Source organism: Amia ocellicauda, chromosome 2 (genome assembly GCF_036373705.1).
Source record: "Amia ocellicauda isolate fAmiCal2 chromosome 2, fAmiCal2.hap1, whole genome shotgun sequence".
Lineage (NCBI taxonomy): Eukaryota > Metazoa > Chordata > Actinopteri > Amiiformes > Amiidae > Amia > Amia ocellicauda.
Window position 1 is genome coordinate 50,515,257 of NC_089851.1, and position 27,736 is coordinate 50,542,992.

Here is a 27,736-nt window from a genome sequence, read left to right on the forward strand (position 1 = left end):
GCTGTGTGCTCCCCCTTGCCTTCATCCTGTATGTATTGTCCCCCGTGTTTTTGTCCTTGGGTCCCTCCTCCCCTGCTCTTACACGTCACCCACTGTGTCAAGCAATCCGCTGGCATAGGCTTTGTTTTCAGTCCTCTGCTGACTATATCAGGATCTATTTTTAAAATCACTTCTCCCCACCTCTCTGCCCTGGCCGTGGCATTTGTGCTCTGTGCATCTGTGTCTCAATGAGATTAATTTAATGCAAGATTAATTTAGTGTTATACAGTCTTATTTTATTTTGTATCTAAAGGCCAATGAACCGATGTGCTTTTGAGGGCTCATACCATAAACAAAATCTTTTCCCTCCGCCTCAGAGAGGCTGTTTGTCTCACTGAAGCTCAGTCGAGCGCAGTTGAACTCCTGATCTCTCCCAGCTCTTTGATTGACAATTTTCCCCTTTGCTGAGTGTGCTTTCCTTCTCCTGTTATAGGATTGCTGCCAGTCCCTGTCTACATTACTAAATTGAAGAAGCTGAAGTTCTCTTACTTGTCTCTTCCTCGTCTCATTGTGACCTTGGCAATGTTTTTATTTTGTTTTACCCATGGCTCCCCACTCATCCTATAAGCACACTGCTGATGTTGCAAGAGGCTGAAGAATGCTGGTCATCGCCCAGAGACTGCATGAGTTCCCTCCAGTACTGATCCAATTTAACTGTCTCCAACACCTGTTCCTCTTTTTAGATTTCTCCTTCTGACCTTCAACTCCCTTCAGAGTCCCGGTCCTCCCTTCATTGCAGAGTAAATCATTCTCCTGAGACAATTGAATTCCCCTGACACTCTTCTGGTCATTTTCTCTCCCACATGCCTAAGAATGGTAAACTAGGTTGGTGGTGTCTCAGTCTTGCACCCTTGCCTGTAAACTGTAGTTTTTCTTGTCTCTGGAGAGCCTGTGTCTCTCTTTATTTTCTACAAACCCAGACTGTAAATCATAAAACAGAACAAAAACAATGGAAAACAACATTGAAGACCTAGAGATCAAGGTCCATGATCTTGAGGTCCAGTTTGTTGATCTGCGCTATATTAGTGATATGGACGAATTAGTCAATCAGCCCATGAGAGAGATGGTGTGCACGCCAAAATCTAGGAGAGTTGAGACCTTAGAGCAGGAGAGAGTAGAGAACTGCTGGGTTACAGTAGGTCATAACCATAGAAAAGGGCACACACAACCCTTAGAGATATCTCAAGAGCTAGAATTGCCCAACAGGTTCCAACTGCTGGACACCGAATTGGACAGTGATGGCTCTGAGGGTGATGGGAGGGCAGTTGAGCACCAGAGCACCATGGTGCCCACTACCCCCCCAGGAGAGGGAGGTAGTTATAGTAGGAGACTCGATTCTTAGAAGTGTAGATCACACAGTGTTCTAGTGATAAGGAGACCCGCATGGTATCTTTCCTGCCTGGTGCAGATCTCCCTAAACTAGTAGACAGGCTACTGGCCAAAGCCGGGGGAATCCACTGGTCATGGTCCACATTGGAACCAACGACATAGGAAAAGGTAGGGCAGAGGAAAAAGAAACTAAACAGCAGAACCTTTTCTCTGAAATACTTCCGGTACCACGTGCATGGCCAGGGAGACAGGCAGAGATTAGAAAGTTTAACACTTGGTTGAAATCTTGGTGTAGGGAAGAGGGTTTTAGATTTATCGAGCATTGGTCTTTCTTCAGGAATAGATTGGACCGGTACAAACCGGACAGTCTACATCTAAACAGAAGGGGGCTAATGCATTGGGAGAGCGTATGTGCAGAGTAATTGAGAATCTTTTAAACTAGGGACCAGGGGAGCAGGGAGCTCTGACAATGGGACTTGTTCCACTAAGGAAATAAAACAAAGGGAAACTGCTAGTAGGAAAGTCCTGAAATGTTTGTACCTCAATGCCAGGGGGAAGCAATAAGGCAAACAGAATGCTATGGTATATTATCAAAAGTGTAGAATTTAAAACAAGGGAAGTAATGTTAAGACTGTACAATGCACTAGTTAGAGCTCACCTGGATACTGTGTACAGTTCTGGGCTCCACACTTCAAGAAGGATATCGCTGCTCTAGAGGCAGTTCAGAGGAGAGCAACCAGACTTATTCCAGGTCTGAAGGGAATGTCCTACTGAGAGACTGAGGACCTGAACCTTTTCACCCTGGAACAGAGGAGACTACGTGGGGACTTGATTCAAGTCTTCAAAATCATGAAAGGCATCGACCACATCAAACCAGAGGAGCTTTTCCAGATCAGCAGGGACACACGGACCTGGTGACACAAATGGAAATTGGGCTTCAAGGCATTCAAGACAGAAAACAGGAGACACTTCCTCACATAGAGAGTAGTCACAATCTGGAACAAACTCCCCAGCGATGTGGTTGAAGCTGAAAATTTGTCAACATTTAAAAATAGACTGGATAGGATCCTTGGAAGTTATTAATGGACACCAAACGAGCACGATGGGTCGAATGGTCTCCTCTCCATTGTAAACTTTCTTATGTTCTTATGTTCTTAACTGCAATTGAGTTTCTCTCATTTTTTGCTCTATTGTGCACTTGTGATTCTTAGTTTGTGTAGGTAAAGTTGTTCCATTTGAGATTGTCCTTTGCAATTTGCAATCTGGAAGAACTGTGCTTTTCACCTCATTGAAAAAGTTTTGATTATTTCTCTTTTCAAAGAAGCATTGGATGCATTTTCTCATTTGCATATATGCCTTATGCTTTAAAATGAATAATGATAAAATTAATTTAGACTTAAAAGGTAGCTTAGTGTATTGTTTGTTTTCATAGTTGTGTTTTCTTTATTCCTGTAAATGTCTGTGGAATATTATTCCTCTTCATAACAACTAATCTGCAATCAGCATGTTCTACTAAAACAGAAGCATAGTTTTAAAGCTTTGCCACTTTAACTAGGAAAAACATGAATTGGCTACAATTCCCTCTGATTCAATCTGTATTGCAAAGTATTACTCTTCCAGTGTATGTTGAGAGCATAAAATAGTCTGGTTTAAAAGGAAGCAGGCAAGCCCATTATTATTATTTTATATTATTATTTATTTCTTCACATACGCCCTTATCCAGAGCGACTCACAAAACAAGTATGAAAATTAAGAGTGTGAATTTTACACTTAATTTCAGACGACTTGTTAACATATGCAGCTGCCTGCTTTTAGATGTATAATACCTTCTGATTAAATATTTTTATAGAGACCGCATCCTTTTCAGTGATAGTAAGGTTTTTAAAAAGCAAACAAAAGAAGCCGCATAGTAGGCCTAGTTGTAATATGTACTAAATAGTAGTTGTATTGGTACAATATCGTAAATAATCATGTGAGCTTTTAACTGTATTTCAGTTTAAATATTCTCATTGATCTGAGCCATGGTTTAGGTAGAAATCCTTCTAAACCATTCAGTTGAAATCAGAAAGCACCTTGAAGAATTTCCGTGTGACAAATTTGACTTCCGCTAAATATCTGTGGCCCAGATTTCAGCCGGAGTAAATAGCACCGGTGCTGATTGCTGACACATGCCCACATGCAGTGACACTGTTAAGAAAACATGTTGAGTTTCCTTCAATCAGCTCTGTTAAAAGTTAAATTTAACCTTCTTCCACTGCCTGGCCTTTTCTTGCTGTTTTGAGATTGGCAGGCAGAGGATTGGAAGCCACCTTGCATTTCCCACCCCCCCCAGCCACTTCCAGGCCACCCACTGCCAGGCCTTGCTGCTAGTCAGTCATGCTCTGCATCGGCAAGATTATCTGAGGGCAGAACCCCTGAAACAGCAAGGTCAGAGATCAAAGTGTGCAGTTCTACAGTGTAATTGGATAAGGTTGTGCTTCAGTAAATTGTTAAGTGTACCGCTTCTCCTGACTGAAATATTTCAACACCATAGCGCATGTACTCCAGGGGTTTCCAGCTGTACTTGGCTAATCAGAGATCACATGTGTATCTAAACCTGCTCTGGCACCCAAATTAAAGCAGTGAACCAGGCATTTTGGAAAAACGCAGTAATGAACAGGAGATGCAGAGATTCAGGTTCGTGTGGTTGTAAGATGTTCCAGTCTGTAAAATATTCACTCCAATAGCAAGTTCTTTAGGCTGGTTTGTAAAGTGTTATCAACACACATAGGGCTAGATATTCGTAGGGATGGCACAGAGGGGTGGCACATGGAGCAAAAGTACACATTATTTGCCATATTCAAAAACCCATTTTAGGCAGCTTAATCCATTCTGTGCCATTCACCCTTTCATTGTATGCAAGGCACAAAATGGAGGGAGTGCGCTGTGCGCTGCGCAATAAAAAGGTTTGTGGCGCACAAAATAACGTGTTGAAAAGGGTGGCATTAACTATTTCAGGGGACAGCTCCTGGACAGCGACATTCCATATGCGACTTGACCATAAAAGGAGAGTGATTCAATCCATCCATCCATCTATTTTCTACACCGCTTGTCCTGGTGAGGGTCACAGTGGCAACATACTAAGTAGGGTGGACCAGACTTCCCTTTCCCCAGCCACAGATTCCAGCTCCTCCTATGGGATTCCCAAGCGTTGCCAGGCCAGCCGGGAGATATAATCCCTCCAGCGTGTCCTGGGTCGGCCTTGGGGTCTCCTCCCAGTGGGGCATGCCCAGTAATGCTGCAAAGTTTAGTTCCAGAGCATGGAGGTGAGACAAAGTATATCTAGTCGGTATCTTTCCACCTCCTCCACAAGTTTCGGCTGGTTTGCCCCACCAGTGACATGACATTCCACGTCCCACAAGCCAGTCTCCATTGCCAAGGTCCAGTGCGTCTAAGTCCATCCCTACTGCTGCCAATCTGGCATCGCACCCGACCCCCACCCTTTGCCTTGCAGGTGATGGGCCCACAAGGCGGCTCTACGCAGCCATTTTGGGGGTCGTAGATTGTTACGCAGGTCGCCCGGCCATCAGGCACTTGCCGATGAACACCACCCCCAGGACTGGCTCCAGGGGTGGGTCCTGGCATCTCTGTTCCAGGTGAGGTTCTCTTTGCGCCTCGCAAACCAGCCTGAGCCACGAGTGAACAATTAAAAGGCGATGAATAAGGCGTTCACACAGCTTCTCTTAATTAGAATTGCATTTCAATAACACGGTTCAGGGAACATTAACTCCTAGCAAATATAAGACAGGAAAATGAACTCATGAACTGATATCCAGTTATCCAGTGTGTTAGTGGATAATTAATCGAATTCAGACAAACTAAATGTAAGAAATCAAAAACAATAACATTATTATTTTTAATATTCTTATTATTGATAGAACATCCAAATATGCACTGAATTTAATAACAATGCTTAAGTAAAATAAATAAACAAATCATCCCCCTTGTGCACTTTTCAAAAGATAAAAACAAGCTTACTTACGGAAATGAAAAAGGTGGCTACACAGCACTGCAGTAGGTGCTACACACCTGTTTTGGACACACAGCAGCAGTAATGTATGTTTGAGTCTGTGACGACCAGACAATTATTTGGTATTAGGTACCCACAATACTGTACTGCAATACTACGCGTATGAGTCTCGTTGTTTGCCCTGTCAGGACAATGGCATAGAAGTGTGCACTACTATTACCAAATGTGCATTGCACAGTGTGGACTGATGCCAGATCTGATTTCTAATGATATTTAAATATACGTACAAATAACAGAACATGAAACATGGCACTCGCCTATGTCCAGCACACTGCCTTCATTCATCCAGCTGTTCAGAGTCCTGTTACTTTAAGGTTGTGGCTTATTTGCATATGGTAATTACTCACTAATTGATAACATGAGATGCAAATGTATTCCGGGCTGACATAAAACATGCGCATAGCACAATCGAATTTGAATTGCGTGAAAGCCTTAATTAGACTGAATATACCAGTTTTTGAGCAATATTTGCACGGCACATTCATCCAATAACTGCACAAAACTGCGCACTGTGGTGTGGCGCAGGCGGGTTTGTGAGGCGCAAACAGGTTTATACTACAATACTACGCGTATGAATTGCAAACAGGTTTGTGCGACACAGGACAAAAAATGCTATATTCAACACCAGGTTTGACTATCTCTCCTTTTTTGGCCAAGTCGCATATATTTTGTATCGCCTTTTTCGCGGTAATTGTGCAAATATCGGCCCCATTAATTATCACTTACATGAAAGAAAATGACCTGGGCCTACAGTGTTTGGTGAAATGTGCATTTAATTTTTCTCAAAGTCTACGTAGAAAAGGGATGTATGTAGAATAATATCGAGCAGCAGAAAACCAAGTGCTCCAGTGTTATGCATGGCTCAGGTGTAGACTCAGGTTGGATTCCTTCTGTCAGTTGGTCTTTAAAACTTGGTCTTCTACTTGGGCAATGCATACATATTTTTGAATAGTTGCAACCAGTTTGCCTGCTTTTGGAAAACAATTTGCACAGATATTTCTGTCACAGGCTATTATGTAGGCAATACAAAATGTAAAATGTATTGAATTTGGCAATAAACCTCACACAAACAAATCCAGTCACATTATTAGAATGAACTTCAGATCCGTTTAAACATTTCACAACGCACTGTCACAGGTGAGTAATTTGTGCAGATTAACTGATTTGGCTATTACTTTCAGTTCTGAGGTATTCAATAGTCTTTGGAGAACAAACACAATGTGCAAAACATACTGGTCTTTCGGATCTGTAGACTCATCAGTTAATACAGCTATACTGGCAGATATCTTTACCAGTTGTATAATCTTGTGCAAATCAGCAATTTGAGGTAGATATTCCATTTTAAGTTTACCTGCTGTAGAAATTGCTCCCAAATTTATTATATGTTTGTTCAGAAATGCATGTAGTTTGGGAATATCATTTTTTTCCAGGGGAATATTAGCACAAACAAATGCCTCTGTCAAAATGAAAACTACATCTTGTCGGGGTTCATAACTTTCATTCCACTTATGTTTTTACTAGAGGAGGTTGTTTAATAGTTTTCAATCTCAGCCTTTTGTTTTCTGTGTTTTTGTTGTTTTCTTGGTGGTAAATGTCAGTCTATTGTTGGATTTCAAATGTGGTCTAAATATAAATTACAAGTTGTGAAATATAAATTATACTCATCAGTGTACAGAATACTTGGTGTTAGCTCAGTCAAATGCTTTTTGATTGCGATAGTTCAATTGCCAATTACACTATTCAAAATTCGTTTTTATTTTCTTAATTAGTCAAAGCGCAATTGGTTGATTTGCTAATTGTGAATACAATTACCATAACTGGGGAGACTGCAGGGACATCTAGGGCATAGCACTTAACACATAAAACTCACATAAAATGCAGGGCCTTACTGATGACACATTCAAACATTCTTTGCATGTCAACTGGAGCAGATATCTGAATCTGACCATATCACATTTTCTTTAAAAATAAGAAAATAACAACATGCTTGTGAAATTCATAACTTTACCAACACATGAAATCCCTAGAACGTGTAATGTGCCATTTTGACAGACAGCCTCTGAAGTTCAATTTTTTGTGTTTGGGTTTTTGTGTTCATTTTTCGTAAGTGCTGTACAAATGTTGTATACTGATTAATTTCCAGGCCTGTTGGTACAGCTGACTCAAAATAACCTTGGGTAACTTTGGTTTTCTTGCCTTACAATTCTCATGTGAAATCGGAACACTTATACCTGACTGAATGTAAAATAAATCAATACAAAATTAAACCTTTCTTTGATTAAGCTTTGAAACAGGGTAGTTTGAGGTATTTAAAGCCTTTCTTTTTTGTGCATGCACTGTTGACAATTCTTCAGATGCTTTCGAGCTATTCTTTCATGCTGGTAAAGGAATGACTCATGCTTTCAGCTGTGGTTTCTGAAAGCTGCCTTAGGGATGTGAAGCACTACGCTATCAATTGTAGGTTTCTGGTGCCCGTGCTGTTCTGTGTGTGACATGAGCATAGCTATCTTTTAGGTGCATTGTTGATTATACCAAAACTATGCCTTAGTTTAACTATGTTAGAGTTGTTTATATAGATATAGGCATGTTGGTGTATATAAGCAGAGATTGGGCTAAGTGTGGAGAGTGGTTGAAGTGAATGGAATTGAAAGCCAGTAAAATTGAGCTCTATGTAGGAAATTAGGACGTGCAACAATAGCAGTGGATTGAAGCAGAAGAATACCTGTAACACTGTATTAATTTGAAAATTAACACTGGCTGTGCTTGTCTACCGTGGCTTGCATGGGAGCTGTGGTGTCTGCCCAGGTACAGCGCTTGTCCACTTGAAGGCGTGCTGCCCTTGGAAAATCAAATAGCCAGCACAGTGGGCACTAGAATTCAAATGCATTCCAGGGGGTCGGGGGTTCTCGAGTGGCTCCTATCCTAGCTGTGCGCCTCGTGAGATCAGTGCTCACATACTTTGAAGTGATGATCTTGTCTCTCAGATTGAATGCCCCGTCAACTCTCGTTCACATTGCAGTGCGTTTGATGCAGGCCTGTCACAGTGAGTCAGTTTTACTCAGCAGGGCCTCTTGGGCTGAGAGTCCATGATTTCAGGTCTAGTTAGTTTGGATGGATGCGTGCAGGGCTGCCAGAGAGCCCTGCTGAGCATGTGTGTCTGACTGAAGATGGCACTGTCGTTCTTCAGCGTTATACAGCGCTGTCACGCCTCACCTTGCTTCCCTGTCTTGAAGCCCAGTACATTGCACATTTGTGTAAATGCACCTGGACACCCACCCAATTGTTTCCTGGGAACCTGAATTCCATATATATATTCTTGAAGTGATATTTCTGTTAATTCTGCACATATTATACTGAACATGTTTTATGGAATGATTACAGATAGACACCCACTGACTTACAGCACATACATAGTTCAGACACATGTGTATTGATGTTTTGCTTACAGGCCTAGAGTATAGTATCAGCCTTCTCAATGAGCGTCTGCTCACAGCCTCGAGGTCAAGTTGTCCGTCAGCTGTTTACATCCACACCGTTGTCTGCCTGGTGTGATGTGGTGTGTGTGTTATCTCCCTGTCAGAGCTGCTGGTTTAATATGGCCCGGCCCTGTGGGAGATTACCACAACTCACACCTCCTGACTTCGCTGTGGGTTGATGTTTGACAGTTTTGTCCAACCTTTTTTAAATTATACAGAGCAGGTGCACAGAACTCAGTAGCTCAGTAGCTTAGCACAAAACAGAGTACTTATGGTAATCAAATATACACCAATCAGCCATAACATTATGACCATGTGCCTAATATTGTGTAGGTCCCCCTTTTGCCACTTTTTCAGCAATTTGAGCTACAGTAGCTCGTCTGTTGGATCGGACCACACGGGCCAGCCTTCGCTCCCCACGTGCATCAATGAGCCTTGGCCGCCCATGACCCTGTCACCGGTTCACAGCTTTTCCTTCCTTGGACCACTTTTGATAGGTACTGACCACTGCAGACCGGGAACACCCCACAAGAGCTGCAGTTTTGGAGATGCTCTGACCTAGTCGTCTAGCCATCACAATTTGGCCCTTGTCAAAGTCGCTCAGATCCTTACGCTTGCCCATTTTTCCTGCTTGTAACACATCAACTTTGAGGACATAATGTTCACTTGCTGCCTAATATATCCCACCCACTGACAGGTGCCATGATAACGAGATTATCAGTGTTATTCACTTCACCTGTCAGTGGTCATAATGTTATGGCAGATCGGTGTATATCTATATAAGGACAGAAGTTAAGGTTAGATTATACAGTGAGGGAAAAAAGTATTTGATCCCCTGCTGATTTTGTACGTTTGCCCACTGACAAAGAAATGATCAGTCTATAATTTTAATGGTAGGTGTATTTTAACAGTGAGAGACAGAATAACAACAAAAAATCCAGAAAAACGCATTTCAAAAAAGTTTTAAATTGATTTGCATGTTAATGAGGGAAATAAGTATTTGACCCCTTCGACTTAGTACTTGGTGGCAAAACCCTTGTTGGCAATCAGAGGTCAGATGTTTCTTGTAGTTGGCCACCAGGTTTGCACACATCTCAGGAGGGATTTTGTTCCACTCCTCTTTGCAGATCCTCTCCAAGTCATTAAGGTTTCGAGGCTGACGTCTGGCAACTCGAACCTTCAGCTCCCTCCACAGATTTTCTTTGGGATTAAGGTCTGGAGACTGGATAGGCCACTCCAGGACCTTAATGTGCTTCTTCTTGAGCCACTCCTTTGTTGCCTTGGCTGTGTGTTTTGGGTCATTGTCATGCTGGAATACCCATCCACAACCCATTTTCAATGCCCTGGCTGAGGGAAGGAGGTTCTCACCCAAGATTTGATGGTACATGGCCCCGTCCATCGTCCCTTTGATGCGGTGCAGTTGTCCTGTCCCCTTAGCAGAAAAACACCCCCAAAGCATAATGTTTCCACCTCCATGTTTGATGGTGAGGATGGTGTTCTTGGGGTCATTCCTCCTACTCCAAACACGGCGAGTTGAGTTGATGCCAAAGAGCTCGATTTTGGTCTCATCTGACCACAACACTTTCACCCAGTTCTCCTCTGAATCATTCAGATGTTCATTGGCAAACTTCAGATGGGCCTGTACATGTGCTTTCTTGAGCAGGGGGACCTTGCGGGCGCTGCAGGATTTCAGTACTTCATGGCGTAGTGTGTTACCAATTGTTTTCTTGGTGACTATTGTCCCAGCTGCCTTGAGATCATTAACAAGATCCTCCCTTGTAGTTCTGGGCTGATTCCTCACCGTTCTCATGATCATTGAAACTCCACGAGGTGAGATCTTGCATGGAGCCCCAGAGCGAGGGAGACTGACAGTTATTTTGTGTTTCTTTAATTTGCGAATAATCGCACCAACTATTGTCACCTTCTCACCAAGCTGCTTGGCGTTGGTTTTGTAGCCCATTCCAGCCTTGTGTAGGTCTACAATCTTGTCCCTGACATCCTTGGACAGCTCTTTGGTCTTGGCCATGGTGGAGAGTTTGGAATCTGATTGATTGATTGCTTCTGTGGACAGGTGTCTTTTATACAGGTAACGAGCTGAGATTAGGAGCACTCCCTTTAAGAGAGTGCTCCTAATCTCAGCTCGTTACCTGTATAAAAGTCACCTGGGAGCCAGAAATCTTGCTGATTGATAGGGGATCAAATACTTATTTCCCTCATTAACATGCAAATCAATTTATAACTTTTTTGAAATGCGTTTTTCTGGATTTTTTTGTTGTTATTCTGTCTCTCACTGTTAAAATACACCTACCATTAAAATTATAGACTGATCATTTCTTTGTCAGTGGGCAAACGAACAAAATCAGCAGGGGATCAAATACTTTTTTCCCTCACTATACATTCCTTCCCGGTGTCTTGAGGAATGCTAAAAGGGTTGAAAACAAGTCTTGTTTTTGGGGTTTGGAATTTAAGTGCAAGATTCTGCCATATTGTTCTGTCGCGCTTACTTAACACATGTCTGTCCTAATGATGAAAAAATATCAAAAAAGTGTTAAAGTACAATTATTCATTGTTTTGATTTTCTAACATGAAGGTGTTTGTCTTTCATTCTTTAAAAAGGTATATTTAACACAACATTAAAATTTTACGAATACTGTAAAAATTCTCTTGTTAATTCCACAATTTACTTCTCAGGCGGCGCCTCCCTGGACCTCAACTCGGTGGAGTCCAAACCCCGAAAGTGGATTTTGGACATGACTTGGCTGAACCTGGTGCAGCTGTCGGCACTGCATCCCTTCACCCAGATCCTCAGCCACATAGCCCGCAATGACAAGGCCTGGAAGTCCTGGTTCGACGAGGAGGCCCCAGAGGAGGCCCCAGTACCTGATGGCTACGACAGCCAGCTGGACACCTTTCGCAAGCTGCTGCTAATCCGGAGCTGGAGCCCCGACCGTACCATAGCGCAGGTAAGGAATGCTGCCCTCTTGAAATCTTCTCTTTTGAATTCACGAAACAAAGCTTCTTCAGACATGTTGAAGGAGCTGTATGGTTTGGCTGCTCTTGAGCCTGACCTTGTTTTTTTTTCCCAAACTGCCACAGACACATTTGACAGCCTTAGATATTTTTGTGAACACCTAACTTCAAAGAAAAAATAAAGGCTTCCTGTCCTTTAAAACACCTTGAGATAAAGTTTTGTGAATTGGGCTTTTTATCTTTTATTGCAGTGTGTGTGTGTGTGTGTGTGTGTGTGTGGGTTGGTTTATGTGGTTTACGAGGACTTTTTCTAGGTTACAAACTGGTAATTACAAGGTTATTATGCAAATAGAGTGGTTTATGAGGACAATGTCCTCATAATTCAAAACGCTTTAAAAACATACTAAATTATGTTTTTTTGAAAATGTAAAAATGCAGAAAGTTTTTTATGGGGGTTAGGATTAGGGTTAGGGGATAGAATCTATAATTTTTAGAGTATAAAAGTAATTGTCTATGGAGAGTCCTCATAATGATAGTGGCACCAACGTGTGTGTGTGTATATGTACATATAAATAACAAGAATATTAAGAATGAAAGTAACCTCTTACATCTTATAAAAGGAAAAATAGATTAAGAAATAAAGTTAAACTAGCGGTGATATTTAATTTGAGAAGGAACATTTTAACACCTTATTTCTCCAATTCAAATAATAATGAGGTCAGACATGGAAGTCAGTACAGTGTTTGCAATTTTCCTCTCCAATTAACTGCTACGAAAGTATTATTGAATCAAGCAGACAGAATATCACTCCAGGTACTAATGTTTTTCTTTTTACATATGAACTATAAAGTCTGATAGAATATAAAGTACATTATAATGACAAAATAGTATTATTATTATTATTATTATTATTATTATCATCATCATTATTTTTATTATATCGCATAATCAAAGCTTCTTCTATTAGCTATTATACTTTTCACTTGTTATGTTCCTTATTGGTTTAGCATTGAAACACAGGGAGTTTACTAAATGAAATGTTAGACACACATATTTCCCAGTCCAGTCAGGAGACAGGTAAGATTTTACATTTTTCTTTACCTATAATGTGAGAACCACTGACACTGCACTGTTGTTGTAAAACTCCTATAATCTGAAAAGCAGTAGTTGAGAACGATCACTCTAGTGGTCTTTCAGTTACCTGAGCAACATAAGAGCTGCCAGGCACAGGTGTACAGAAGCTGTAATCATTCAGAAATGCCTTTAGTTAAGACAGTAGTGTCAGCTTTCAGAGTTGATGGGAGCTATAAAAAGATCTGGAATGGGCATGAACAGCTGATAACCCACACAACCAGAGAATATATGTTTAAAAAACAAAAAACTTAATTTCTAACTCTATAAGTATATAGGAGATATTAAATATTAACAATTTAGGAACTGACCCTGCAAAGTTGATTTTAAAATGTAAAACGTACAGCCTGAGAGTGATGTATCTGTTTCAGTTTTGTGCTGAAGCAGAAAGGGAATATCCCAGGCCGAAAACAGTGGGGCATGAGTGATGTCCAGATCAATAGTTGCTCTGCACAGTGGAGTGGGAAAGCAAGGGTGAAGACTGAGATAGAGGAAGAGAAATAAAAGCACTCAATATCACATGGAGAGACCATAATTATGGTCAATTTGAGCTTTAATGGTGACACTGCTGTGAAGGTAGACTTTCAGAATGGCCAACAATGGCACAATCTCCTAAAAAACGAATATGAAAGCCCCACCGGTTGACTGACCTAACACACCCCATTTTTCTTTCATAGTGTGGGCAACCCAGAGCATCGTATTCCTCTGCCTCACACTTCTGTAGTTATTTTAGAGCTTCGTATCCATTAGAGCTGTAAGCAGGAATCCCAATGCTTGCATGATCCATACAGTCAACTTGCTGTTCTACCAGTGCTTGAGAATTCTCCACATTTCCTACAGACCAAAAACAACCAGCACTTGGGATTGATATTATTTGTGGTTGGTTACAAGCACTGTTCTGTGTCTTGTGCCTATTAATGCACTACAGACTCATGCTTTGTTTGTGAAGTAAAAGCAGTTCCCCATCTTTTTACGATAATCAATTTTGAGACTTAACACATTTACTAGGTTTGGGGTGGTAAATAAATATTGAATTTGATAAAATACATTCTATGCATTCTCTCTCTTTCTACCTGTATAAGGGGAAGGCTTTCAGGTATTGTTTTTGTTGTTTTATTCTTCTTCCTTTTTAGCTAATTCTATTTTTCAAACTGTTATTTATTAGTCAGTGAGCCTTCTGTTGTCATGGTCTCTCAGGGGAAGGACCGCAGAGCTTAGGGAGTTAGGACCCAGGTGCAGTTCACGTAGTGGGCAGACAAGACAAAGGGGCTAGGCAAAGACGTGGTCGAGGAAACAAGCAATGGTCGTGGGATCGGGCAGACAGACTAGCAGAGGCGAGACGGAATCGAAAACAGAAAGACAGTCAATGATAATCAAAAAGATGAGGAGATGGCTTGGAATCATAGCAAATGCTGACGAGACTTCTCCCCGAGTGAGGGCAGTGAGGGGTTTAAGACAGGGAGCAGGAACTGGGAAGAAAGGTGCAGAGCCAATGGAAACCGAGGAAGAGTGAACAAGTGCACATGGGAGACCGGAATGTTAATAGGGTGATAAACAGGTGAAAAAAGAACAATGAGGAGAAAGGAAAGACAGGGAGACAGCGGCCTCTAGTGGAGAGAGAGGGTGTGTACTGGGGAACCGTGACAGTACCTCCCTCTCCACGCTCGGCGTAGCCGAAATGGGTCAGACACGGCGGGGACGGCCATAGGACAAGGACTGGGTCGGGAGGTCTGGGAGGCGGCCACAGGATCGGCAATGGGTCAGGAGGTCTGGGAGGTGGCCACAGGACGGGGACAGGGTCCGGTGGTCTGGGAGATGGCCACAGGATCGGGAATGGGTCGGGAGATCGCTACAGGACCGGGAATGGATCAGGAGGTCTAGGAGGCGAACACAAGATGGGAGCGAGGTCCGGTGGCTGGGGAGGTGGCCACAGGATTAGGACAGGGTCCGGAGGTCTGGAAGAGGACCACCGGACAGGGACAGGGTGTAGGTCAGGCGGAAGATGTGCTGAACACTCTGGAGGCGACATCATTTGAGGCGGCGCAGCCTCAGTAGGCGGGGCCATGGAAGGCAGGGCCATAGAAGGCTCAGGAGGCGGAGCCATATAATCATCAGGAGGCGGAGCTGCGGAAGGCGGAGCCGAGGGAGGAGGCGCCAAGAGAGGTGCAGTCACAAGGGGCGGCGCCGAGGGAGGCAGTGCCGCGGAAGCATCAGGAGGCGGAGCCTCAGGAGGCAGAGCCATGGGAGCCCCGGGAGGCATGGAAGCCTTGGGAGCCGGAGACGCATGCGCCGGGACCGTTGAGGGCAGAGCTGGCAACGCCGGCTGGTGGGCGGCAGCGAAGGCGACGACCGCTGGCTGCTCGGGCTGGTGGGCGGTGGCGGCCGGGATCAGGACCTCTGGTTAGGTGGCGGCGGCCGGGATCGGGACCTCTGTTTCGACAGCGGGCGTGGCCGGGACTGGAGCAGGTACCTTTTTTTTGCTTCTCTTCTCTTCGGGACCTCTGGCTGGACGGCGGCGGGTGGGACAGGAACTGGGGCATTGGTCTGGACGGCGGCGGCAGCCGGGACCTCTGGCTGGATGGCCGGGGTCTCCTCTACAACTCCTACTGTAAAGGCCGAGCCCCACAACCGCAGCGCCACATCGATATATGTGACCAGGGTCCAGGCACATATACCTGCTGGCAGCAAGAAGGCTATGGGCTCGCTCAGCCCCCGACGAAACCGGTCCTTTAGGCAAACCTTGCCAAAGTCCACCTCTGCAGCCAGAGCGCAAAAGTCCTCCACATATGCCTCGACGGGACGGTTTCCCTGGCATAGACCGAAGAGGCGAACTGCTGGGTCCATGTCTGGCGAAGTCTTCTGTCACGGTCTCTCAGGGGAGGACCGCAGAGCTTAGGGAGTTAGGACCCAGGTGCAGTTCACGTAGTGGGCAGACAAGACAAAGGGGCTAGGCAAAGACGTGGTCGAGGAAACAAGCAATGTTCGTGGGATCGGGCAGACAGACTAGCAGAGGTGAGACGGAATCGAAAACGGAAAGACAGGCAATGATAATCAAAGAGGCGAGGAGATGGCTTGGAATCATAGCAAATGCTGACGAGACTTCGCCCCGAGTGAGGGCAGTGAGGGGTTTAAGACAGGGAGCAGGAACTGGGAAGAAAGGTGCAGAGCCAATGGAAACCGAGGAAGAGTGAACAAGTGCACATGGGAGACCGGAATGTTAATAGGGTGATAAACAGGTGAAAAAAGAACAATGAGGAGAAAGGAAAGACAGGGAGACAGCGGCCTCTAGTGGAGAGAGAGGGTGTGTACTGGGGAACCATGACATCTGTCAATAATGATGATTTATTGTATACGTTTGTACATTTTCAAGTTTTTTTGCCGACCACAAACCAGTTGGAACAATGCCTCATCTCAGTTGACACAATTAAAAGACTTGAAATTTCAGTCTACCAGGTGCCGTTTTAAGTCACTTCTGCTCTTAGTTAACAGTAAACAATGTCCATCTTGGTTTTCACTTATTTGTTTGTTTGGCTGGTTTGTTTTACATCATGTTCTGGCTGGGTTAATTAGATGTGCTTAAAGTGCTTCTCAGAGAGGATTTAGCCTTGCCAAGTCCATTTTCAGACTGAGGCTTTAGGAGCCAGTTCAAAGACAGCTCAGTCAAAAGTGTTTTCATTAGGCTTACCACGGCTAGCCATTTGTCCCACTGGGAGGCACACGTGCAGCTGATTAATGACACACACACTTTTTCAGATATGTTTTGTTCAGGGGCAAGCTCTGTCTGCATTGGATGTGTTAACTGATTAGTAGATTTGCCAGTGCTTTGGTAAATTTACCTCAGAAATATTGCAGAAGGGTCCCACAAATCTTTCTTTTGTTTAAATGAATGAAAATGATTATATACTACCAAAGCTTAGAAAAAACTTTTATCCTAGAATAGAATAACTTCTGAAATATGAAAAATGATTTAATGATGAGTAGCACCAGTAGTAGTTGTTGCAGTCGGCCTAATTAATGTATTGATTGACACTGTGTTCAGTACATTCAATAAAGGCACTTTTTATCTGGCATTACCAGTTGTTGACTTTCAGCTCCATAATATTTTGCCTTTCCTTGTGTATGTATTTTTATGCAGAAGCCTTTTTTGGCAATCAGAGCAAGCCAATAGCCAAGAAATGTATCAGAACTGTACCTGGAGCTGGACCTCATTGGGGAGCAATCTTGAGAAAGGAGATCACCAGTGACATCTTTGTCAACCTTAATGTTTTTTGCTGGGCTGCCTTTTACTGTTTCGTAAAGAATTACATGTGATAAAGTTAACTGAAGTGGTTAATCTTGTACCAGGCCTTGGAACCTACTCTATGTGGAAACCCCTATGGGGAATGATTCTAATAATATGCATGACTGGCTCTGAGGTTGCTGATGGAACAATAACATGCAGCACTGACGGACATTTCAAGAGAGATTGACCTTTTATGGATGCTTCTAGGTATAGCCAATAGGTATGTGTCCAATAGTTCAGTTACAGAATATCATCTAACTTTTTAAATTATTATTGTATATGTAGTTTTATTTATACACAGGGTTTTTTCTCAGACAGCAAAGCGTGTAAGAATTTAGAGACTGTCTATAGTAAAGGATTGTTACAGAGGTGCTGAGATGGAAATGTGTGGTAGTCCACAGGTACATACAGTGAGGGAAACAAGTATTTGATCCCCTGCTGATTTTGTATGTTTGCCCACTGACAAAGAAATGATCAGTCTATAATTTTAATGGAGGTGTATTTTAACAGTGAGAGACAGAATAACAAAAAAAAAAAAAAAAATGCATTTCAAAAAAGTTATAAATTGATTTGCATGTTAATGAGTGAAATAAGTATTTGATCCCCTATCAATCAACAAGATTTCTGGCTCCCAGGTGACTTTTATACAGGTAACGAGCTGAGATTAGGAGCACTTTAAGAGAGTGCTCCTAATCTCAGCTCGTTACCTGTATAAAAGACACCTGTCCACAGAAGCAATCAATCAATCAGATTCCAAACTCTCCACCATGGCCAAGACCAAAGAGCTGTCCAAGGATGTCAGGGACAAGATTGTAGACCTACACAAGGCTGGAATGGGCTACAAGACCATCGCCAAGCAGCTTGGTGAGAAGGTGACAACAGTTGGTGTGATTATTCGCAAATGGAAGAAACACAAAATAACTGTCAGTCTCCCTCGGTCTGGGGCTCCATGCAAGATCTCACCTCATGGAGTCTCAATGATCATGAGAACGGTGAGGAATCAGCCCAGAACTACACGGGAGGATCTTGTTAATGATCTCAAGGCAGCTGGGACCATAGTCACCAAGAAAACAATTGGTAACACACTACGCCGTGAAGGACTGAAATCCTGCAGCGCCTGCAAGGTCCCCCTGCTCAAGAAAGCACATGTACAGGCCCGTCAGAAGTTTGCCAATGAACATCTGAATGATTCAGAGGAGAACTGGGTGAAAGTGTTGTGGTCAGATGAGACCAAAATCGAGCTCTTTGGCATCAACTCAACTCGCCGTGTTTGGAGGAGGAGGAATGACCCCAAGAACACCATCCCCACCGTCAAACATAGAGGTGGAAACATTATGCTTTGGGGGTGTTTTTCTGCTAAGGGGACAGGACAACTGCACCGCATCAAAGGGACGATGGACGGGGCCATGTACCGTCAAATCTTGGGTGAGAACCTCCTTCCCTCAGCCAGGGCATTGAAAATGGGTTGTGGATGGGTATTCCAGCATGACAATGACCCAAAACACACAGCCAAGGCAACAAAGGAGTGGCTCAAGAAGAAGCACATTAAGGTCCTGGAGTGGCCTAGCCAGTCTCCAGACCTTAATCCCATAGAAAATCTGTGGAGGGAGCTGAAGATTCGAGTTGCCATACGTCAGCCTCGAAACCTTAATGACTTGGAGAGGATCTGCAAAGAGGAGTGGGACAAAATCCCTCCTGAGATGTGTGCAAACCTGGTGGCCAACTACAAGAAATGTCTGACCTCTGATTGCCAACAAGGGTTTTGCCACCAAGTACTAAGTCATTAACATGCAAATCAATGTATAATTTTTTTGAAATGCGTTTTTCTGGATTTTTTTGTTGTTATTCTGTCTCTCACTGCTGAAATACACCTACCATTAAAATTATAGACTGATCATTTCTTTGTCAGTGGGCTAACGTACAAAATCAGCAGGGGATCAAATACTTTTTTCCCTCACTGTAAATACAGTTTGTAACCTGTTACAGCACGTTTGTAGAGCTATAGGAAGGCAGAGATCTACATTTGAATGGAGCACATTTGAATATTGTATGGCTCTGAACTTCAATGTGGACAGATGTGTGATATGGTGAGCATGGAGCTGAAAGAATGTCAAGGGCCTACCATATGTTTTTCATCCAGACCCTTTTAGTAGCATAAGCCCTGCATACTGGTTTAATAGCCGTTCTTTTTTTCCTGAGGCTGCGATGGCACTATAGTGCAACGGTGTAAACTTGGCAGATTAATCTGATTAATTGATTAATCTGAGGGAAGAATGCAGAGGACAGCTGAAAACGTCCAGCGAGCTCGTATCTGGGTCACTGTGAGCGTTCTCGCTAGATGCTTTTCTGTTGCCAGAGGCTGGCAATGACCCAACCCTGGTCTGTGCCGGGACTGACCTCTTTTAGGTACACAAATGACTTCATCACACACCAGGAACTGTGTGACAGTGGTATTGATTAAAATGGTGATAAATCCCTCCCGACAGCTTTACTGTAGATGTCTCAATGTTCTTGATGGCTGTTGTAAGGAAATGAATGAGGTGTCAGAAGTCATTGGCACAGTTTCTTCAACTATGAGATCTCTCAGTTTGCACCATGGGGGGAGTTGAAGTTCAGGCTTGAGTATTAATAGCAATAGCATAACATTTTTGTTATTATTATTTGTATTAATATGAAAGGAAGATAAAGAACTACCAGTAGTAATAATAGTAAGTGCATGTTTTTTCTGTAAAGGAATATAGACCACTACTGTGAGCATTGTGACTTGTTTTCCCCACATAACTCATATTGTTTAATGCTGTGCAGAATTCAGAATGCTACAGGAGACTGTGTGTGTTCTGAATTCCAGACATACTGAACACAATATGATAAACCATGGTTTTGGAAAGACCTGATCTTTTACAGGGCTGATGTGATTTAGAGGAAATTACATGAAATGAAAATCTGAAAAACAGTCTCTGGCAGTCTAAATCTGTGACACTAAAGAGTTCACCGTTTATTCCCTGGGGGAAGACTTTTTTTTTTTGTAATGCTTAATTGATTGTTCATGCCAGCCTTTTCTGAGCAATGGATTAAATCATGTCTCTGGTCAATGCAATATGATCTGGGTGTGTTTTGTTTAAATCGAAGGTCAACTTTACAGGTAAGAAAATCAATGAAGGTCTTGTATTCACATCTTTCTCCTGCTCTGATATTTACATTCTGCCTCCTCCATTTTGTTCCTGCCTTACAGTGTCTTAAAATCATTAAACTAAAACAGTAGCATTGTTTGATTTATAACCAGCCATTTGCTATATCACTGCTAGTTCAGAAGTGTTTATTTTTTGCTGAACTGCTCTTTTGGTTATAACTGCAGTTCTCCACAACCAAGGGAGCCCTGCCAACTGGACAATTTGAGTCTGTTTTGGAATGTGTATATTCAGCCATATCCAGATGGTTATACATGCGGCCCAACAGTATTTTGAATAAGAGGCCACAAAGAGAGTTGAGTTTTGTCATAGGCTGATATTAAAATAGCTTGATATAATTAAGATTCAAAGCAATGAGAAATGCACAGGTGTTCTAAGATTGTTCACTGTGTTTCCATGTGTTATAATATTGCATTGTTCTTTGATTACATTTCAATGCATTTCAATGAGTTTAATTTTTTTTCTTCTTTTTTTTTTCGGGTGTGTCTTTCAGGCCCGACACTACATTGCAGAGTCTCTGGGGCCTAGGTATGCAGAGGGGCTGATTCTGGACATGGAGACAATGTGGGCAGAAAGTGACAAACGGACCCCAATGGTCTGCTTCCTGTCCATGGGTTCCGACCCCACCGAAAATATTGAGCGCCTGGCCAAGACAAAGGTATGGAGCTGGGGATTAAAATACATCTGTGTAAAAAAGGAAAAGGGCTGGGGAGCTGTCTTTAATGTTAATTTATTCACCTGTACAACAAGATATATTAACTTCTCTGTAGGGCGCAATTAATCGCACCTCCCTTCTGGAAGGCTGCTTTGTCACTCGGGTTTATAAATTAATAAAGACTCGCATTAAGCAGAACTGCTTTTATGGGTTGCTAATTACCTGCATGGAGAAGAAATATGCCTGAGATTCACCTGCTATTCTCTTGTGAAATACTGTGCAATACTACACTATTGTGACCAATCTGCATTAATCTTTCTGGCATTTACCCTGAATCAAAAATAGGGCCACAGCCTATCGAGTGATATAACAGTTGTTCCTTGCTTTGGATTGAGCAGCAGTGCGGACACTGCCCAAGAGAACGACAGACCTCAGACCTAAAATTGCATTGGTAGATGGCATGATGGTGAACTTGCATTGTGTTACAGTGAAAGGAAAGCCATGAAACAACATTATTATATAATTATTCTTTGACACCATAGAGTAGACCTATTAAAATGCTAAGAATAATAATCAAGATAACAGAAACAAAGAGTGTGCTCTAGCATGGTAGCCAAGGAAGCAGCAAAAGATTCACTGCCTGATCTTCAGCATGGCATCCTGGGAAAGCCAGATTTCTGCCTTGTTACATTAGTGGTGAGGGTTAGAAAAGCTACTTTGGCAGAGTTTGTGTGACTCACGTGCGAAGATGAGAATGCTAGTACCCTAGATGCAAAGAAATGGCCACACAGCCTTGGGGAGGCAAAGGCAAAGGCGGAGGCAAAATAATATCATTACAGATGTACTTTTGCTGTGGGCCAGCTTTTATTCTTCTGCATTTCAGTGACAGATGTTACTGTATGGTAGTTTTCATTTTGTATTGCTTGTAGACTCCCACATCTAAAAACTGCGGCACTGCCGAGTATTTTAAGGTGCTGGATCTTGGGGTTAATTTGTAACTTCTTGCTTGTTTGCTTTCTCAGTGGCCTAATGATCCATGAATCTCATCAAACTGTTCTTTGAAAACACTCCACCGGCTTCAGCCATGTGGAAAAAATTTTAGCCGCATCTCTGTGTAAAGAGGTGTCTGCTGTTTCCTGTACATTAGTCCAAACAAAGACAATGCAGCAAGTTTGGCCCACACTGTGTGTAAGTACTTATTTGTGCATACGTACTGCACTCCCTGTGTCTCATTGAGGGAGGTGCAGAGTGTCTAGCCCTCATGGTGTCTAAGCTGCTCTCGCATTGCTCCTCCAGAACACACCGTGCCGGGCCATCTCCATGGGGCAGGGGCAGGAGGTGCATGCACGCAAGCTGCTCTCCCAGAGCATGGCGGATGGGGGTTGGGTGCTCCTGCAAAACTGCCACCTGGGGCTGGATTTCTTGGAGGAGCTGCTGGACACTGTGACCCTCACTGAGACCATGCATGATGGATGCAGAGTGTGGGTCACCACCGAGGTGCACCCCAAGTTCCCCATCAACCTCCTGCAGTCCTCCATCAAGTTCACCAATGAGCCCCCGCAAGGTTAGTGTTGTTTTTATTCTCCATCTGCTTCTCCCTCCCCTTCTGTGTCTCATATGCTAAGTGCTGTGGGTTGTTTTGTTCTGTGTGTAGGAGTGAAGGCCGGGCTGAAGAGGACCTACAGCAGTGTGAGCCAAGAGCAGCTGGACATCAGCAACCTCCCTCAGTGGAAACCCCTGCTGTATGCTGTGGCCTTCCTGCACACCACAGTCCAGGTGAGGGAGAAACTTACTTTAAAGTACAGAGGGTTAGGGTACACTTATTGCCTTGTATGAATATGTATAATAATCAAGCTATTAACACTGAATGATTACCTTAATAAACATTAATAAAAGGGTTATATGAGGACAGCTGACCTTTTGTTAACAACATACACATGATCATTAGCAGAGACTAGAAACTGTTGTTACTCTGTCAATATATATTCCAGGTTATGAATACAATTTGTGACAGATTTCTGTAATTCTTCTAAAATATTTGGAAAGGTCCATTATATCAGGGGTTCCCAAACCTGTCCTGGAGGAGCCCCTACCCTACTGGTTTTTGTTCCAAATGAGCTCTCAATTACTTAATTGAACCTTAATTGAAGTAACAGTCTGCTTAGATTTGAGTTTAAATTGTGTAAGAAAAGAGTTCTTTAATACTTTATTTTTACAATTCTATATGTTTAAAATAATGAAAAGGCTCTGATTTAGGAAATTATTAATTCAATTAAGGGTTCAATTAAGTAATGGATAGCTCGGTTGGAACAAACCGATAGTAGGTTCCTCAGGATGGGTTTTGGAACCACAGCTTTATATCACTCTAGATCTGCATGCCTGGTGCTGTTTCTTAATAATTGGTACCAGAGAAACATTTGTGGGTTTCTGGTTCTGCAGGAAAGGCGCAAGTTTGGTCCCCTGGGCTGGAACATCCCTTATGAGTTCAACCAGGCAGATTTCACAGCCAGCGTGCAGTTTGTCCAGAACCACCTGGATGAAATGGACGTGAAGCGGGGAGTGAACTGGAGCTGCCTGCGCTACATGCTGGGGGAGGTGCAGTATGGCGGCCGTGTCACCGACGACCTGGACAAGCACCTGCTCAACACCTTCTCACGTGTGTGGTTCGGGGAGAGCATGTTCGCTGACAAGTTCTGCTTCTACAAGGGCTACAACATTCCCAAGGGGAAGACTATGCAGGACTACCAGCAGCACATCGACATGCTGCCCCTCGTGGACTCCCCCGAGGTGAGCCGACCCCGGCAGGGGTAGAAGAATATATAGAACTATATATATATATATATATATATATATATATACACATAAACACATACACATACACACACACACACACACATATATATATGTGTATGGATTTCTCAAACAATCTTCAGTATATAGATAGCTCAGATAAAAGGGACACTACTGTTTGTAGGGGTGTCTCTACCATATAAAATATATATCATCTTCATCAGAAGCAGCAGCTATCATCAATCCACTGCTGGATGAAGGACATCCTGAGATGTTTCCATTGTCTTGATCTATAGCATCGCTTTTCCAGGTTACACTGGCAACGTTTCTGATTTAATCGTCGCCCATTTCATCCATCTCTGATCTGTTCTTCCTGTAACATGTCCAGCCCAGTGCCTTTGTGACACATTAATTTGTTCTCATTTTGTTTGTCTATCTCTTCTTGTTATTCCAACTGTACAAGTCTTCATGCTACTTTGTGTTTGGAGTTTCTGTGCCATTCTTGCATTTTGTGACCGATGATGATGATGATTGATGAACACTGGTAGTATTCCTTTGTCAAATACTTTTCTCTTGAGGCAAATGGAGAGATATGTTTTCAATTATTTACAGTTTCTTCCAAATGCACTTCAGTCCCTTTTCTACACTTCTTATTTTGTAAGATCTCCATCTGTGCTGATTTATTAGCCAAGATAGACATAACTGTTGACTACTTCAAGTATCTACTTAATTCTTATTAGTTTTAACAAAGTTGTTGAACATCACTTTGGTCTTATTCAAGTAAATTTTGAGTCCAGTTTTTCTTGCTGATATTTGAGAGTTCCTTAATTTGAAACTGTAGGTCTTAAGGTGATTTGGCAAAGATGACAATGTGATGGACAAATCATTAGTTGCTCAAATAAGCTTTGTTTATCTGGATTCCTTTTCCATCTTTTCTTCTCCTTTCATTGTTTTTCTTCCCATCCAAAATGTAGACTACAGCTTAGATTTTTGCTGGAAAGAGTTTTGGAGAGATTACATGCTGCAGTCTTAGTGGTGTCTGATTGTTAAGGCAGCATTGTTGTAGATATAGTTGATGAGATTTATGTTTATATTTCCTCAATCTTAGAGCACTAATGACCAAACATGTATTAATTTAATAAAATGCTTTCTCGTAGTAGATAATGCCCTGGCACAAGGAACCTTTGTATTCTCTGCTCCTAACTAAAACATCTTGGATGACTTGAATACGATCCATCGTGTTATGTCCACTTTTAAATCATGTTTGTTCTCTTGGTTTGGAGAAATCCACAGTGTCTTGAAGCAGATGTGTTTTTGTAAATGCTTTGTATATGATGGGAGTAGATGAATAGACCTGTACTTCATCAGATCTTCTTTGTCTCCTTTCTTGTGAAGGAGGGTGCCACTTGTGTTGTTCCATTGATCTGGGATTTGTCTTATTCTGAGACACTAGTAGTTCCAGTGTCTCCAAGTGTTTTCCTATCTCATCTCCTTTATGGTTTAAACTACTTCTTCTGGTATTTCACATGTTCATTGTATACTCTTATTTATATTCACTGCTGTTATCTTTGTTATACAGGTTGGAATTGGAATTGGAAAATGTTTTGATTCTTTCCTAATAACAGATGTTGCTTTGTGTTTTTAATAGGGCTGTGCACTTATGGAAATTTCAGTTTGTGTTCAGTTTTTGGTTTCACTTTTTAAAGCTTGGTTGTCAGTTCGTTTTTCAGTTTAACAAGACAATATGAAAATATGTACTTTAATAAATTAAACCAAATCAGTCGCAGATACTAACAAATTACAATAAATAAGTAATTCAATGACTGAATTAAAAGTGAAGTAAAATACTAATTAAATAAAAAAACATATCACTGTTTTGGGCAATAATTTAATGCTAAGACATACTTGTCACTGATGCTAAACAGGATCGAATAAATGTAAATGTAATCTTAAATCTGTGGTTTAACACCTGTAGCTCTTTTCAGAACTATGTAAGATCAATGGCTAAAATGAAGAGCAGATTCCTGTTTGCAAAGCAGAAAGTTTCCTTGTGCTTTAAACCCATCCATGCCTATCTCTACATAGGTCAATGGTGAATATTCAATAAATCATTAAAATAAAGTGAAAATGTTTATAAAAGGCAAATACGCAATTTCTTGTATTTGCACATTTACATTGATAATCCTTGTTCTTAGAGTATGAACGCATGTAGGCTATGCCTTCTCCCTCCTGGCTGCAAGAAGTTCAGCACACTGGTCTGCCACAGTGAACATCTGCAATTGGAGTAGATATCTGAGAATATTGATTATTTGTTATTTATTAAGACCATTAACTTTAGACAAGGTAACTATAACTGTGATGTCAGGAGAGGTGAACCCAGGTGCAAAGCTGTAAAGAGTTGTCAGGCAAACAAGCAGTCAAGAGCTGGCAACGGGAACAATGGAGAAAAGGCAGGAGAGTTTTCAATGAGGCAGTCAAAGGGTCAGGCAATTGGCAAAACAGTTCAGAGAGGGCAATCCAGGAATCAAAGGCCAAAACAAACAGGCACTAGTCAAAAGGGATGTGGAAAGGCAACACAGGGATATAAGGCTCAGAAATGATACTGGGAGTAATCAAGACTTCACAAATGGTAAGTGAAACAAAGGGGTATATATAGACGTGCTCACATTTTTTGGTATTCTTACAGCTCATTGAAATAATGCTTTGCTAATGCTAATGCTGAAGTACAAGGTCCATGGAACTGTAGCCAACCTCCCTGGGTGCGGCCGCAAGAGGAAAATCGACCCCAGATTGAACAGAAGGATAGTGCGAATTGCAGAAAAAGAACCAATGATAACTGCCAAAGAGATGCAAGCTGAACTCCAAGGTGACGGTACATCAGTTTCTGATCACACCATCTGTAACTTTTTGAGTGAAAGTGGCCTCCATGGAAGAAGACTCAGTAGGTTCACTTTTGAAAGAAAAACATAAAAAAACAGACTGGAATTTTCTAAAATGCATATTGACAAGCCACAGTCCTTCTGGGAGAATGTCCTTTGAATATATGAGTCAAAACTGGAGCTTTTTGGCAAGTCTCATCAACTATGTGTTCACAGACAAAAAGTGGCCTTCTATGAGTCCTGATCTCAATCCTATCGAACATCTATGGAAAGAGCTGAAACTTACAGTCTGGAGAAGGCACCCATCAAACCTGAGACAGCTGGAGCAGTTTGCTCAGGAAGAATGGGCCAAACTACTTGTTAACAGGTGCAGAAGTGTAATTGAGAGTGACAGAAAACATTTGATTGCAGTGATTGCCTCTAAAGGTTGTGCAACAAAATATTAGGTTGAGGGTCCCATCATTTTTGTCCATGCCATTTTCATTTGTTTTATTATTTACAATGTTATGTTGAAAAACAAAATCAAAAGCAAAGTCTAATTTCTTTTAAATATGGAATAAACAATGGTGGATGCCAATTACTTTTGTCAGTTTCAAGTTATTTCAGAGGAAAATATGCATTCTTCGTTTTTTGTGCAGGGGTACCAACAAATTTGAGCACGTCTGTATATGTGTAGCACAGGGAGGCCAGAGATGGAGCAGGGAGTGAAGACCAATGGGAGAAGAAGGTTGATGGAAGAAGTACACATGGTGACGAAGGATGTTAATTGGGTGATTGCACATGTTTCTGTGGAATGTCAGGAGCTGGGTTTGTAATTTTGGGGATGATGACCTCTGGTGGCTGACTGGGGAAGTGTGGGGGGAATATATCATAGTACCCCCTCCTCAAGGGATGCTCCTGAGGCCACAGGCTGGCGCCGGCAAGGCAG

The 27,736-nt window shown here is 42.3% G+C and overlaps 1 protein-coding gene across 1 annotated transcript in view; it reads left to right on the forward strand.

Moving 5' to 3' along the window:
- The window catches only part of dnah5l (dynein, axonemal, heavy chain 5 like), a 206,701-nt gene that overhangs the window by 152,608 nt on the left and 26,357 nt on the right, over nt 1-27,736 (forward strand). Inside the window, exons 66-70 of the mRNA XM_066687675.1 lie at nt 11,605-11,876; nt 20,978-21,142; nt 22,436-22,703; nt 22,794-22,915; nt 23,579-23,926. Coding sequence (XP_066543772.1) covers nt 11,605-11,876; nt 20,978-21,142; nt 22,436-22,703; nt 22,794-22,915; nt 23,579-23,926 — 1,175 coding nt within the window. The remainder of the gene's footprint in view (nt 1-11,604; nt 11,877-20,977; nt 21,143-22,435; nt 22,704-22,793; nt 22,916-23,578; nt 23,927-27,736) is intronic.